The sequence below is a fragment of the Sinohyriopsis cumingii genome, chromosome 18 (genome assembly GCF_028554795.1).
Source record: "Sinohyriopsis cumingii isolate HCF-2022 chromosome 18, ASM2855479v2, whole genome shotgun sequence".
Taxonomy (NCBI): Eukaryota; Metazoa; Mollusca; class Bivalvia; order Unionida; family Unionidae; genus Sinohyriopsis; species Sinohyriopsis cumingii.
Window position 1 is genome coordinate 58,921,461 of NC_142978.1, and position 15,367 is coordinate 58,936,827.

The following is a 15,367-nucleotide window of genomic DNA, read 5'->3' on the forward strand; positions in this document are numbered from 1 at the left end:
TAAGACTTCTTCAGTCTTAACTAACGAAGGCTAAAACATTGTCCAGCTGAAGAGTTGATTTCTGCAAAGACATGTATTGCAACGATATTCATATTTGATACAAAACTTAAAGTACTTAGGTGAGAGTAGTTTCTGTGTACATGATTGAATGTTGACTGGATGCTGTTTGTGAAGATAAAAGTTTAATATCTTTGGCTCAGCTCCTTATTTTAGATATCGCATGTGTAAACAGAGTGTTAGAACAATTGCAGAAATCACTTACTCCCCTAATATATAGTCCACAAGTCCGATTTTACAAGCTTCTTCCGCCACCAGCGGGTCCTCACTTTGCGTCAACCGTATTGCCTCCATTTCCCCAACTCGCTTCGGTAAGAAATAGGTCCAGTATTCAGAGCCGTGAAGGTGCATAGAGCAGTAGGATGGTGTCAATAATACACCCTAAAATGACAAAAATAGTATTACGCTTTGTCATGTTCAGTCATTAATCAATTAAACGAAACAACTATCTATCTCGTTGATTGTAATATGTTTAATTTTTTAAAAAATTAAGAATTATTGTACATGATAATTAGTTTATTTGGTAATCCTTCACAAGTTTCTGGACGTTCCATACATATTTCTTTATATGTTGTGACATAAAATCGATACTTGACACTAAAGGATTCGTAAAACTCACCGGATGAGATACAACAATGTCGGCTGCTGCTGCGAGCATGGCACCACCTGCTCCCGCATTCCCTTGTAAAACTGCCACCACCAGTTTGTCTGGGACGGTAACCATCGCCTTGATGACGTCATTGATCATGTTGATATTTGCCCATGCTTCACTGTACATATTTCCATTTGCTTCAATTGAGCATAAGTTGATTCCTAAAGAAAAAACTAACATTTACATTGTCATTTTCTTCTCTTCATCGCCCTTCTTATCTTCATCATATATCATCGTCATTATTATCTGTCTTGAACCCTAAACATAATATTCTTCATCATTCAAAAATCTGATATTAAAAAAGCAGTCACATAATAGCAACAATTTTTTCAAAAGACATAGAGGACATTTTCTTTTCCGACGTTAATACCGGATATATTTCATCGTGTGTTACCAAAAAGTGATATTTTAGCAAGTGGCGAAGCCACGGGTTAAAGTACATCGTTTTGGGTACAATAAGATTAAATATATCCGGTATTAGGTTAGGGAAATATTTTTTATTACATACCAAACGAGCTCTAGAATCGAAGTTTTAAAGATTAAAGTCACTATTCGGCACAACACGCAAAGCTCGAAGATATAAATATACGCGAGTTAAGAAAGCTGTAGGATTTGGTTTAATTAATATGTCGCAGCAAATTACATTTTTGTAATTTTGCAAACTGTTTGACCCTATCTAAAAACAATGCGAGTCCGATTCAGCAAAGCATATCAACGGGTTTATCGTCCGGGTTTATCGTTGTTAATAAAGAAAGGGGAGATTACTTCCGAGAGAAAAAAAGAAAAGAAAGGCTTCTTGTCAAATTTCTTTGACAAAGGTTAATTTCCATCTCTGTAAAGTAAGACAATTTCTATTTATTTAGTTTAGCTGACAGAGTAATCGCTTTTTTGTGCTGCAGATACAACGTTTGTGGGCACACACAATCAAACGTAGCACGGCATGAATGGAAATCTTATATTATATAAGGATATATTTTTCACATGTAAAAATAGGAATGAAAATGTATTAAAGATTTAACATATTTACCTGTCGAAAAGAAGCGATCTCCACCCATAAGCACCATCATTCTGACGTCAGCACATTTGGCAATGTTTTCTATTTCCGACTTAAGCCTAATGCATTGTACCTTGTCCATTGCACCATTGTAGAAGTCAAAATGAATGTAACACAATGATCCTTGCCTAATAACTCGGATATCGCTGAACTCACAATCGTGTGGTAGGATCTCGAGATTTTTCGCGATGTTGAATGGAAGAGCACCGACTGACTGTAGTTTCAATGCAGGATGATTCACGTGCTAAAGATAAATACCATCAGGCAACTGCGAATTAGTGGTTAACATCATCATCTATTGCAATAACGGAAACAAACCTTATCTCCATAATCAGTAATTAAAACTGGGTTACGCATTGTAATTTTGTCAACAAAAAAAAATAAAATAAAAAAAATAATAATAATCCCAATGTATTTAATTGAACATATGATATATTTAGATAGAATTTGTAACAAATATACTAATATTTATTCGCATCGTTATATCATCTAATATGTACAAGATTTAGCAAGACTTTATATCGATTATGCCAATCAAGTAATTGAAATGCATTCGAAAGATTAAGATGTAGTCCAGAATATGACAGTTTAAAACAAGATAAAATATATTTTAATTTTAGGCATATCTATCTTTTTTTAAAATTAAGACTAAATTTTCTTTTTATTTCCCCAGTAAAGGAAGAACTGTCCAACACATGAATGATGTGACAATTGATTTATATCATTTCATATATACGAATAGAAGGATGACCATTCGACCGAGAATGCAAAGCGCATCTCAACCATAATAAACAAATTATACAAGTTTCACTGTTCAAGATAGATACCCTTTTCATTTGACCAATCCATACGCCATTTTCATCTCCAGCCTTAACCAGAATTGCTCCGTGCTTTCGTCCAATTATCTCCCCTGGACGGGCCTCTGTAAGTCGTTCATGGATGTACTGTGATTTCACACCACACTCAACATGGGCATCAAAAAGACGGAAAGGTATCGAATCTAATCCATCAGCACCGGTCATTAGAAGGTTAGCCAATGCTCCGGGTTGTGTATCTGACATGCGCACAATGACAGCTATTTCTTCAGCCCGCATGCGCCAGTCAACCTTCCGATCTGTAGTTTTCATGGTGGGATGCAGCTGACCTTTGACTTCTGGATGCGAATAATCTAACGGAATTGGGTTCACGTTGTTTTGCAATCGTCGTAAAGCTTCCATAACGCATTTTGGAGCTGCATCGGATACCTCACCAACGTACATTGCGGCCTTAGTCAAGTTATTCCTTACTGGAAAATCAGAGGTACACCAAATATCTCCTGCATCCATTTCTTCTGTTGCTTGTAGCACCGTTAACCCCCAATTCGTCTGATTATTTTTGATAGCCCATTCGATGGAACTCGGTCCACGGTCCCCAGCAATGCCTGGGTGGACAATCAAACAGCGCCTTTCTTTCCAAATGCGTTCTGGGATACGTGCAGTGAGAAATGGGCACACGATCACATCAGGTCTGTACTGCTTTACGGCCTCTTCCATGTCCTTCTCTGACGAGGTGAACACATTCTCAACATGGCCCTGAAATATAGTATGGCTTATTATTTATTTGCTGCTTGCTTTCTTTTTTGTTGTTGTTTGTTTTGATTTGTTTTCTTGGTGTATTTTAAACAACGTTTTTCAAACATTAAGGTACAGGTGATTCTAATGATTCTTTAACAGGATTATCTTTTTAATAATATATATATATATATATATATATATATATATATATATATATATATATATATATATATATATATATATATATATATATATATATATATATATATATATATATTGAACGGTAATACCACAAATGAGAATTATCAGACTTATGTACATACAATCTGGATAGAAAAATTCGTTATAAATAAACAAATGTATGTACGAAACTTATGATGTGTATTGGGAATTAGCTTTTCGATGCACTAAGAGTATTGCAGTGAATAATGTTACACACTATATAGCCTGCAAAACCTTTACTGCAGATAATGGTTTTGAACAAGAATTGCCAGTAATGTGGAAATCTGAATACAAAAGAATACTTTTTCTTCACAATTTCACGCTGAAAAATGGATTTTTGAAGTTATTCTTATGAAAATAAATATGAATTTAATCTGTCATTGAATAATGTAATGTGTCTTTTAATTTTTGGTGTGTGTCTGTTGATTCCATATGAGTTATAAACAAATGTTTACAAGTTTAAGATTATTAGTAATATAAACCTGTGGTTCAGTCAGGTGGGTTCTGCGACGTGGGATGTTGTGAAATGTGTGACGCAGGCGTGTTGCGAAATAGATTGAGTAGGAAAATACTGCAGTGTAGAGCCGTAAGATACATACATACATACATACATACATACATACATACATACATACATACATACATACGGATGTAGAGATGGAAAATTAATTCATTCCTATTTCTTATTTCTTATTAAGTTGCTTTAATATCTATCTGAAGATGTGTTTAATGTTGTGGTTGCATATAATTGGAAGGAAATATTTGTTTATACTATAGTAGTAGTTAGAAATGGGGGTTCTGGCTCACTTCTATCACTTCGTGATTAAAGAGTGACTGATATTCCCCCATAGTCCATTTACTTATTTACTACTGAGATATGTGGTTTCTGGCTCACTTAGCGCGAAATAAAATCGGTTTTCTGGACCACTCCGAGGGTTCTGGCTCAGTGCGTGATACAAGAGTGAATGTCCCCATGATCTACTGGTGCACGTATGTCCTTTTACTCACTCTGAGGTTTCTGGCTCACTTATGTCGTGCAATAATGTCTATGTGCGAATGTGTGAATACCATCGGTGGAGTAACGTTTAACATCGAATGAGCATAGTCATCTTTTGTTGATAAGCATGCTGGAGAGATGATGTCCCCAAGCGATTTTAACTGAAGGCATGAGATAACTCGAGTGCCACGGAAATCGGCCACGTAGTAGGAAGTCTGGTCAGAGTCTGGCTGGACATTGTTGTGGGTTTGAGCAAAGTGATCGCGTCACAGGTAGTCGAGATCACTTCCTCGACGACTAAATTTCTAGAAATGAATCCTCCCCTTTTGTCGTATTTGTATGCCAGGGACATCTCGAGATCTGGTGCGGAAATGGCCTGAAACGACACCATCTCCTGTCCGTTTAGTGCTAAAATTCCTTATAAAATTGTTCCATTCATGTAAATGTTTCTCGTCTTCGTTCCACCAGTAAGTGACAATTTAGTATGTTCACGTGAGACCATCGGGTGGCGTTGGCATCCGAAGGTAGATAACTCAAGTCGTCGAGATTAACGTGGCTGTGACCACCCATGTTGAGATTACGCTGCAAGGAATCCCCAATACTCTTGGCTTTTTATCCAGCTCATGATAGCTAACTGATGAATTATCTCTAGACGCTATCGGCATACCAAAGGGATGTCCAGGACATGGTTACATACAATAATGAACATCATTAACTTCGACACGAAGGAAAAAACGAAAGAGCATCCACATAATTTTTATGTCAGATTGTCATTCATGATGGTGGTTCGCACTTATCGTGGAAAAACGAAACACGCTCCTCAATAACATGATAAAGTATGATCGCGTGATTATTTATATGCTCAGTTTCATGAGGATAGGTACACGGTTGACGATTTTTTTTTCTCGATAGCAGATCCAGAGGAGATCCAGCCCGTAGAAGAAATGGATTCAGACACGCACAAAATCATCGTGTTCGACGGTATTAAGATCGACCGAGATAACATGAATAAAATCTGAGAGTATTTTTAGTTGTCGCGGAACAGGCGGTGAAACAGCCTTTATCTCACTCAGTCGTGACTAAGTACATCCCAAGAAACACGGGATGCTTTATCCTCTTTTCAGGACTGAACAACCGAGACGTCGTCGTGATTGCGAGAGTTCAATGCAGTGATACCACCGCCAATCAGTTCGAAGACTGCTATGCAACAGCGATGTCGGGTCCTAAGCATTATTTTATGACCTTTCATCGTGATGTGAAAAATATCCCGGAACTTTATCAAAAAAGCTTTGACGAATTTTACCTTCCTGATTAGTATAGCTATGCCGTTTGAAAAGGTTAGCACGTGTCGTCAACGCGACGATATTCTCAAAAAGTTTATCGACTAACGGGCTGCCTTGCATGAGCGCGACCTCGAGGACAAAATAGGCCATCACTACGTATGATGTCAAGTAAGAACAGCTGCTGCATCATGTTGAAAGCGAATCAGGACACACTTCAGTCGACTCAGCAACAACTGATCAAAGAGATAAGGGCGATGTCCGCTGCTGAGTTACCTCCAACCCATGAATGACTAGAGGAGAGTTTTGCCACCCTGATGAAGAGACCTGAGGCCGAACAAAAAGCAGAAGCCAAAAAGATCAACTGAGATGAAAGATGCACATAAAAAAGGTGTAAAAAGAATGCTGGAGCCAGATCAAGAAATGAAGAAAGCGAAAGTGAAATGAAGGGGATCTCTGATGCGTATAAATCTATTGCAAGCACGCTTAAGTTAAGGGAATGACCTCAAAATCCAAATATCGTGTGGCTAGATAAATTTGTGGACATCGATGTTCCAGTAATACAGAAACTCGGCAAGTCCACTGCGTTCTATGCCGACGATTACTTCAACTCTTCATCAGCATACGGAATACTGAACACCGTCACTCAGAATTATGGTACAACCGCCAGGATGAAAGAAGACGAGACTGAAAAGGATCACATGTTGAGTCCTGTGGGCAAGTTGAGAGAGTACAAAGACAATCTGCAAGAGGAAAATAAACTCAGAGAAAAGGCTTATCGAAAAGCCATAAAGGTTTCGTATGCTCCAACGCTATTAAGACAACATATGGAAGAATATGCTTTACTACAACGAAATCATTAAGAGAGCTTTGAGAATTTGTGAAGAAGAAACTAGCTGAAAAGACCAAGAGAATAAACCATCATCTTGTAGAGGCGGAGGAACGTCATGAACAATGGATGGAAGAGGAAAGAAAATAAGTATTACAAGGAACAGCTGGCTGCTCTCCCCACACCTTATACCAGGGAGACGAAAGGGAATTTGAGCCAAGAGGCAACGCAGCTGACTAACGAAGAGTTAATGGAGAGATCAAAACAGCACATGGAAGTAGATGAACAAAATAAGGCTGATAAATTGCTATTAAGTAGTGAACAAGAAGAGCTACATCCACATTAATCGTCATCACCTGGAGATCTAGAAGGAGAAAGCATCCGCTACTATCACAATCCCTCCGAGATCGTCTCGCGAATCAAGTTGCTGAATCGCTTCAAAACCAGCGAAGAATGTCGGTTTGGACGTCGATAACGAGATGTGGAAATTCTAAATCATCTTCTGGATCAAAATCTGGTAACATCGGATCAGTATACGATTTTATACGAGGACTTGATCTAGAAAACAAAGTTTTCCGACGTGGCTCTCGAGAACACCACGTTGCTATTATCCTCCGCTGCACTATATCAGCAGCCGTCGTATGAGATCGCGTTGATTTCCGCTGAAATCTGGAATAGCTTCTTTAATGTCACCGCTTAAAACAATCTGTTTTCGCGCGTGAGCTCGTCTCCGAATATTCAGCAAAAAACGATTACGCTCTCCCCAGGCGGGTACAACACCACCGACATATAGCACGGAAATCTCCAGACTGATCACAGATAACGAAGACTCCGCCGCGAACATGAAAAAGCAAACCCAATTACTCCACGCTAAGAACCAGAACTTCGCTCTCAGGAAATTACCTCGTACGATTTGGCATGGACAACTCGATCGGATCCCTTTAGCGTGGGTACCACTCTAACGCAAAAGGGAGTGTACGAAGGAGATCTACCCATCAACATCCCCGACGTCTGTAGATTTCTCACCAGCTGCTCGATGGGAGTCGTATGTCGATTCGGTCTCCAACGAGATTTACTCGACATTGATTAACGTTTCCAGGGGATCACTCATGCAAATTCGTCCTAATCCCTCTATTTCCTATCCCATCTGAACATGTACGCTATCTCAAAAATCACCATGCGGCTTACATATCAGTCTGGAAATTCAGACGACAATAACAATGAAAGAACTGCCTACTATCTGCATGTCAGGTGTAAAGACTGATCATAAAAATGTTCGCAGATAACATAGTAAACATGAGACGAGTGCACTATTGCAAAATGTTGGTTGGTTTTTCCACCTCTTCTTGGTATTTCAGCCAAAGCCTCCCCTATTAACATCAAAGCATCCGAAGAGGGAGCTAGCAGAGCTTCCTCTGTCGCTAGAACGGCCGTGGGACAAAATTAGTGAGCAAGATCATGTCACAGTCATCGACAACGACTGCTGAATGATTTCTTTGGACAGGCTAAGCAGGCTCTTCGAGAAAAGGCAGCTATTCTTAGTCATCGATTTTACAGGATCTGCAGTGGCACGTGGGTTCAACCTCTGTGCTTGCTATCATGTCCGGTTATGGATTGAAAAGCTTGTGTTACCATAGCACCATGTATTCAAGATTTGCTCTCGAATACCTTCATATGAACGATGATACTCCCGTCGACGACACTACCACTCAGACTGTTGTACGTCGAGTATCAGGACACAAACATCACTCATCTCCACTCGAGTACATATCGAGAAAGAAAAAAAAAAAACGTGAGGCGAAGATGTTTACCTGCTTATCCATAATACCTTTCTGGAAGTGCACGGAAAAATACAGACTAAGGCACACCCTTAAGTGGAATATCCATCCAATACACAAATCATACTGAAAATAAGGGATAATCGTTATTAAAGTTGGGGCATTACCAACTGAACATTCAGACCGTTAAAGGAATCAACTGCTACTAACCCCGAGACAAGACAATCCTGAATCTGATATTTGCAAAGATGATTACATGAGATTGTACGCTGACAACATGTTGTAATTCAGAGATACCAACACGGAAGCCTCTGACTCTTCCGAGTTCCTCTACCGCTGAAGACATGCTTCCTTAGCCTGTTGTGGGCAATGCTGATGCGGTCAACGAAGCTTACTTTAGGACTAATTTTAAAATTGTATGTCAAGTTACTTACAAAGTCGGATTTGCACATCGACGTGCTCTTACTGATACCAGCCACGAGGTCTGCGAGTTGTTTCCCCTCATCAGCATCTTCGGCATGTGTCGAGACAATTACACGGTCTTCAGAGGCGTGAAACACACACTGGTGCTGAAAGAGATTCCGCTGAGCAGTACATGCATATAACCACAACTCTCGCCGATGGACAATTTGCCTTGACGTGGTTGTAATCGTGGACTCCCAAAATCACTCCCTAGAAGAGGCACATGCTCGAACTGTAATCGACGTGAGATAGATTTACCATGCAATAATTTGCTGAAGCTCAGGTCACCGTGTCGTGGAGAGTGGCCACCAATCCAGGCAACGAACTTCCCAGACACATCTTTGTAGCCTTTCAACTGGCTGACCAACGTGCAGCTCAGACGGGAAACAAGCATGTGTTTAAACATTTCAGTGTCTTTCATTCAATACCGGATTAACTCTAGGCAATATCCCGAGCGAAAACTCGAACGAAACGTCGACGTCGGTACCTGAAATTATTCCCGATCCTACATGATTCTGATGGAAGCTATGCAGAAGTACTAAGACGTGGACGCGGGCATGCAAATCTCGCTGGATGATTTCGCTAACATCTTCCACTTCGATATCTCCAAACATATGGAACGTTTGAAAGATTATCCTGTTGACGTCGAAATCCGATTGACTATTAACGCTCCAGTTAGTGATTACGTCTGGTACGCGCTGTTGACCTCAGATCGATTCATGACACTGCACGTACAAATAGAAAAATGAATATCCTTGTACAGACAATCGTGCCCATGAAAAGGTCACGACGAAACGGTCGGGATAGTGAAGATACGATCATTTCGTTTGTCAGGACCATGGTCAAAGTTACTTGCTTCAGTCCTTGCACCGTCAGGAATGTCCGTAGCGACGGGTACATCACCAGAGCTACTAAAAAACGGTAATGGATTAGAGAAGCTTGTCAAACCATCATCATATCACCAGCTGTATATGGAAATGTCAAAAGAAGGCGATGTCGTACGCTAGAGTAGAGGTCACGCTGTCAACACAGCAAAAGAGAAGCATCACCGTGACAGCCACGTATATAAGACCTGTCTCGATCAGGCTGATGGCGTCAGCGCTTATCTGACTGGATAGACTAATGCTGACGCAATGTCAAGACACTTCAGTCGCTAAACATGCTGATCCACGAAAAGGAATCTTTCTGAACCTATTAGAGTCGCAGCTGTCCAAACAAGGAGGATTTATCGGACCCCAGTTAGCATGGATCGCCGGATGGTTACTGCCTCGATTCCTCGGCTTCAGAAAAGGACTACATCTGCCAGGAACAATCCGCAATAAAATAATACGAAGAAATCGATAACGAGCATCTCTTAGGACCCAGCATTGAACATTTCCGAGGTGTCTTTTCTAAAGATCATCTTCCCGAATACATCATGCCCGACGAATGCTGCGTCATTAACCTGCAAATTTTTAACTATGGGCATGACACTTACTGGGTCGAAATCGTCAATGATCTCCACTTCAGCAATGTGAGTATTTCGATTCAATTGGTTTACCTCCTCCTGATGAAGTCGTGCGTTATCTCCAAACAGCGCACAAGGGAAGTGTGTACAACTCGTTGAAATTTCAAAAGGGCAGCGATATCACGTGTAGATGGAACTGCACGGACTACTTCCAGAACAGGCATAAAGGAAAATCACCCATTGAAACTGTTTTGGATCTGAAATAATGCACATTCCTAGTATAACAACATGAACTCGTGGTGTCTTAAGCGCAAGGCCAACACAGAGAGTGTAGACCCTGTCGAAGTGGTCATCAAAAATAAACGCGTCGCGATCAAATCGAGGTGTGCCATGTGCGGTTCCACACATCGTCACATGTAAGGTCACACAGATCGGAGACCACTGAAATGTAGCGCTAATCTGTATAAAAACGAATCATTTCAGACACTGCGATTTCAACACGAGCTGTAAAGACCTTCGTATGGAAAAATCTGTACACGGTAGACTGCAAATGCTACGGACAGCGACAAATTCTCGGTTGAACCATGGATGTCCATGCGCTGATCGAAAAACTTCCAAGACCTTGTTGCCAAGATACTAATACAACGGACCGTGGAATCCACTTAAACAACAACTGAATGAACACATTCAGCCACTGGCGGGTCAGGATCTCTGCAACTGACGTTTATGTCATCCCGATGCAACACGATATCTGTTAAAGAGATGAACCTGATGACAAAGCTGGATACGACCGAGTCATGCTGAAGGTCTTAAAAGAAATCAGACCTAAAAATTTCAGAGAATGTATAGATCGAGCTCTTGTGCATGACATCATAGGCTCCAAAGATAAGCTGGGCATTGGCGTGTCAGAAGACCTGGAAGAAAAACTACATTTTCCACGACGCCGAGTTATCGCAGTCAACGCAGATGATATATGGTCAGTAGTTCTCGTCGGCATGAGAGATTACAGCGCGTACAAGGATCATTTCAAATATATCATGACGGTTGTCGACGTGTTTAGTAAATATGCATAATTAGTTCCTTTCAATAATAAAAAATAAAATTATGTCGTTGAGGCGTGTGATAGCATTGTAGGTAAACGCAGACACAATAAATTATGGGCAGATCACGGTAGTGAATTTTATAACAAAACTGTTTCAGATTAGCTTACAAAAATAACATAACCTTCTACAGCACACACGATCCCATCACAGCATCCGTCGTTGAACGGTTTTAAAAATCTCTTACAAATCGCATGTGGAAGAGGTTCACCAGCAGTAACACCAATCGATACTTAGATTTCTTGTCAGACAGCGTTGATCAGTACAATCATAACTGGTATCTAAGTATTATAATGACTCCCGCGGAAGCGTCTTAGACTGACCAAAACAACAAGCCACAGACGCCTAATTTTTAGGTCCAAATTTAAAGCAGGTGATCACGTCAGAATTAGCAGACAAAAAACTACCTTCGAGAAAGGATGCACCCTAATTGGACCGAAACAGTCTTATTCGTTTTCTATCATCTACACACTCAAAGATTTCTCAGGAGAACCCGTCCAATGATCTTTTTACGAGCAGAAATTACAACAAAAAATCCCAAACAAAACCTCTTCAGAATCGAAAAGTGATTTTTACCAAAGGGAAAAAATATCTCGTCAAGTGAATTGGCTTTCCTGAAAAATTCTTCTCTTGGATTCCTACAACCTCCTTGACTATGATAGCGACTCCGAAATGATCTTATCGTACGTGGATTCCTACAACCTCCTCGACTACGATAGCGACTCCGAAATGATCTTATCGTACACCTCATTCAAACTCTTCCCAGACACTGTCTTACATTTTTCCGCATGCTGAAGAAGACCCATCTTCCCAAAGATACGCTTAAACACATACTCATATTTGATAATTTTGCACGACCTACCAACTGAACGCGAGTCACCTTATTCAGCCAGTAACAAAACTGATCTCGTTGTGTCTCTGATTGATGAAAACGCTTCAGCTTATTTTCGATGTAATACTGCTGATTGCACTGTTGCACCTGACGTTGATGACTATGGCTACGCCTCACCCACTCCTCATTTTCTTCTCCTTCGCTCTTCTCACAATAAATTATTTCAGGCACATAAACTATCAATTCCTTGACACGCTTCAGCCACTCCTCTTGACTTAAACCAGACACTGGACTTTTGCTCCTCTTACTCAATCTCAATCGCTCTAGACTCCAGGGATAATCATGGAAGAGGCATTCTTCGCTATATTACAAAGTACAAATCTAATACAGTGAACCATAAGGACAAAAGTGAGCCAGAAACCACAGTAGACCATGGGAACACACTCTTTTATCACGTAAAGTGAACCAGAACCATCGGTATAAACCAGGACAAAAGGAACCCAGTAGATCTTGGGAACACTCACTCTTTTATCATGCAGTGAGACCGAACCCTCGGAGCAGTCACGAACACCCATTTTCTGCGCTAAATTAAGCCAGAAACCCCATATCCCAGTAGTAGATAGACCATGGGGGAATCACATTCACTCGTTCAACATGAAGTGATAAAAGCGAGCCAGAATCCCCAATACGATCTACTACTTACTCTTCGTTGGAATCACAAAGTGCAAATTGGATATGGCCTAAACAAATTTTCTGGTATTGTTGTGAATTTGTTTAAAGGACATTTTGATAATGGAAGTGTGATACATGAAGACTGTTGGCACATCAGCACATTCGAAGACTGGCATTCATTAGGAACACTCGATTCTTTCGAACTTGTGTAGAACATTTTTCTGATTATCTTATATCTTGGACTAATTCATAATACTGTAATTTCCTCTTAAATTTTAAATATATAACCTAGAGAATTAAATCATTTGTTAATGTAACAAAACTTGCATCTTTCTATTCCTTAGTTTAAGAGTTCCATATCGCGAGTCTTCACTATATATTGTTACGACTGTTTGCTACGGTTCTTTCAGTCATAACATATTCTGGGTTCGCCTGGTACTGGCTTGAGGTGCAATGCTTGTAGAATTTTTGATTGTGCTGTTTGTATTGATATTTCTGTACAATAAAAGACTAGAATGACAGAGGAGATTATAGAGAAGAACAAAGAAATGTATGCTATTTATGATATAAATAAATACAGAATAAATTATGTTTTTCTTTTTATTGTGTTCTCTTATTTCCTTTTTCTAATACTCACAAGATCACAATTACACAGACAAAATAATAATTTTACTTCATGACCATACATTTACTATAAAACATAAGCGAACAAGATTACGTTTTAATACACAATTGTTCAAGTATACTTTAAGAAACACCGATTTTAGCATAAATGTTTTATAAACTAAATTTGATAAAATGAACTTTTTATGACATCAAAGTGTAATCCTATTGGTGGAGAATTGTACTAACTTTATTTATAGAAACTCTCTATAAAATAAATCTAATGAAAATCTGGGCAATTCCGAAATTTAAGACAAACCGGAAATTTGTATAAATCAAAATCTGGCAAATCCTTGGACAAATCCTAAATTTGGATAATTTAAAATTTAGACATGTCCGAAATTTGTATAAATCAAAATCTGGGCAAATCTGAATTTTGGTATTGTAACAACAAAACACTTTCAGAGATGGTTTTTTACCTGAGTAAAATTAGTCATGACTGATAAAAATTTGGATTCAGAATTTATAAATTTTGGTCCGAAAGGAGACAGACGGGTCTGACTTCATTGCTGACGGTCTCTCGTCTGCAAGACAGGGCCTTATTTATACTCTCTGTACCCTTGGAGAACCTCGGATGTTTACACAAACATAAACAACGGGGACACTCGAGGTTCTCCGATTCGGGCGTGAAACGGTAACGCTACCACCTCGCGCTCAGCAGCATAGAATGCTGAGAACAATGGCGCCATTACAAACCTAGTGGAAGACGTTTCGGGAGGCAATATTTGATAAAAAGACACTGTAAAAATAAAAGTAAGGCAAAAACATATCGTCATCTAGTAATGCATAAGTATCTAACAGTTACTCGAAACATAGTGACGAGATAAAATAATCATCACAATGGATGAAATGAAAGTTGGTCGATCATATTCAAAGCTGACATGTGCTTTCAACGAGGAACCGTCTCAAGGCAACATAATTATTGGAAAGAAGGTTGGCTTCTGTTCCAGTTAAGAACAAAGTGAACGATTGCTTGTCGCTTTAAGATATGACGCATATATTCAAAAACAAATTATCAAATCTTCTTGCACGTCAAGTTGTATCATTGTACAAGATCATGATGTATTTTTTCAGGAGATGTAAATATCCAAATAAATGCTAAAGAGAGAAGGGGTGGGGTGGTTGTGAAAGTTCTTCTCAGTACTCTTTTATACAGAAATATGAAGTAAATTAAAAATGGATATTATCCAATATAAAAGTATAAACATATATTGATTAAAGGGAATCGAGAAACATGTAAGAGAGTTTTTAACGTCATCGGGGTCATTATTCTTTGAAATTCTGGTGTTCGAGTTAAACCAGTACATTCACATCTATATGATTCAGCAGTAGGCATTTCCAAGCCATAAACCATTATTTCATGCCAAGGACTCCAGAAACACCTCATACACAAAATTATTTCTATCTCATAAAACGTAACCCAATAAATACATAATACAAACAATTTTTTGTCTCATAATATCCCTAGAACTTCCTATATTAAGAAATTTGACAAGGGCCATTTTACTAACTTAATATATGATATCACAAAGTTCCCTAAATACCGTTCAGAAGGATGCATGGGCCTAACAATAGGCCGATAACTAGGTTTGATCAAGATCTTTCCAACAGAGGTTACCCCACACACAAATACATAATCTTTCTTCAAATCATCAGTTTTCGCCTGCAAACCGAAACCCTTCCACTCTGAAGACTGAAACAAAACATTTTCTTCAGTCTTGGAAATGTATTTTCTGTTGCTGAAGCTCAGAAATTGACTATGGTTATGC

At 39.3% G+C, this 15,367-nt stretch overlaps 1 protein-coding gene across 4 annotated transcripts in view; it reads right to left on the reverse strand.

Moving 5' to 3' along the window:
* The window catches only part of LOC149776741 (uncharacterized), a 94,798-nt gene that overhangs the window by 56,780 nt on the left and 22,651 nt on the right, over nt 1-15,367 (reverse strand). For all 4 annotated transcript variants that reach the window (XM_089941283.1, XM_089941281.1, XM_089941282.1 and 1 more), the window contains 4 exons: nt 2,591-3,334; nt 1,737-2,007; nt 677-870; nt 263-438 (listed from right to left, as the gene is read on the reverse strand). In XM_089941283.1, the coding sequence (XP_089797409.1) occupies nt 263-438; nt 677-870; nt 1,737-2,007; nt 2,591-3,334 (1,385 nt within the window). The remainder of the gene's footprint in view (nt 1-262; nt 439-676; nt 871-1,736; nt 2,008-2,590; nt 3,335-15,367) is intronic.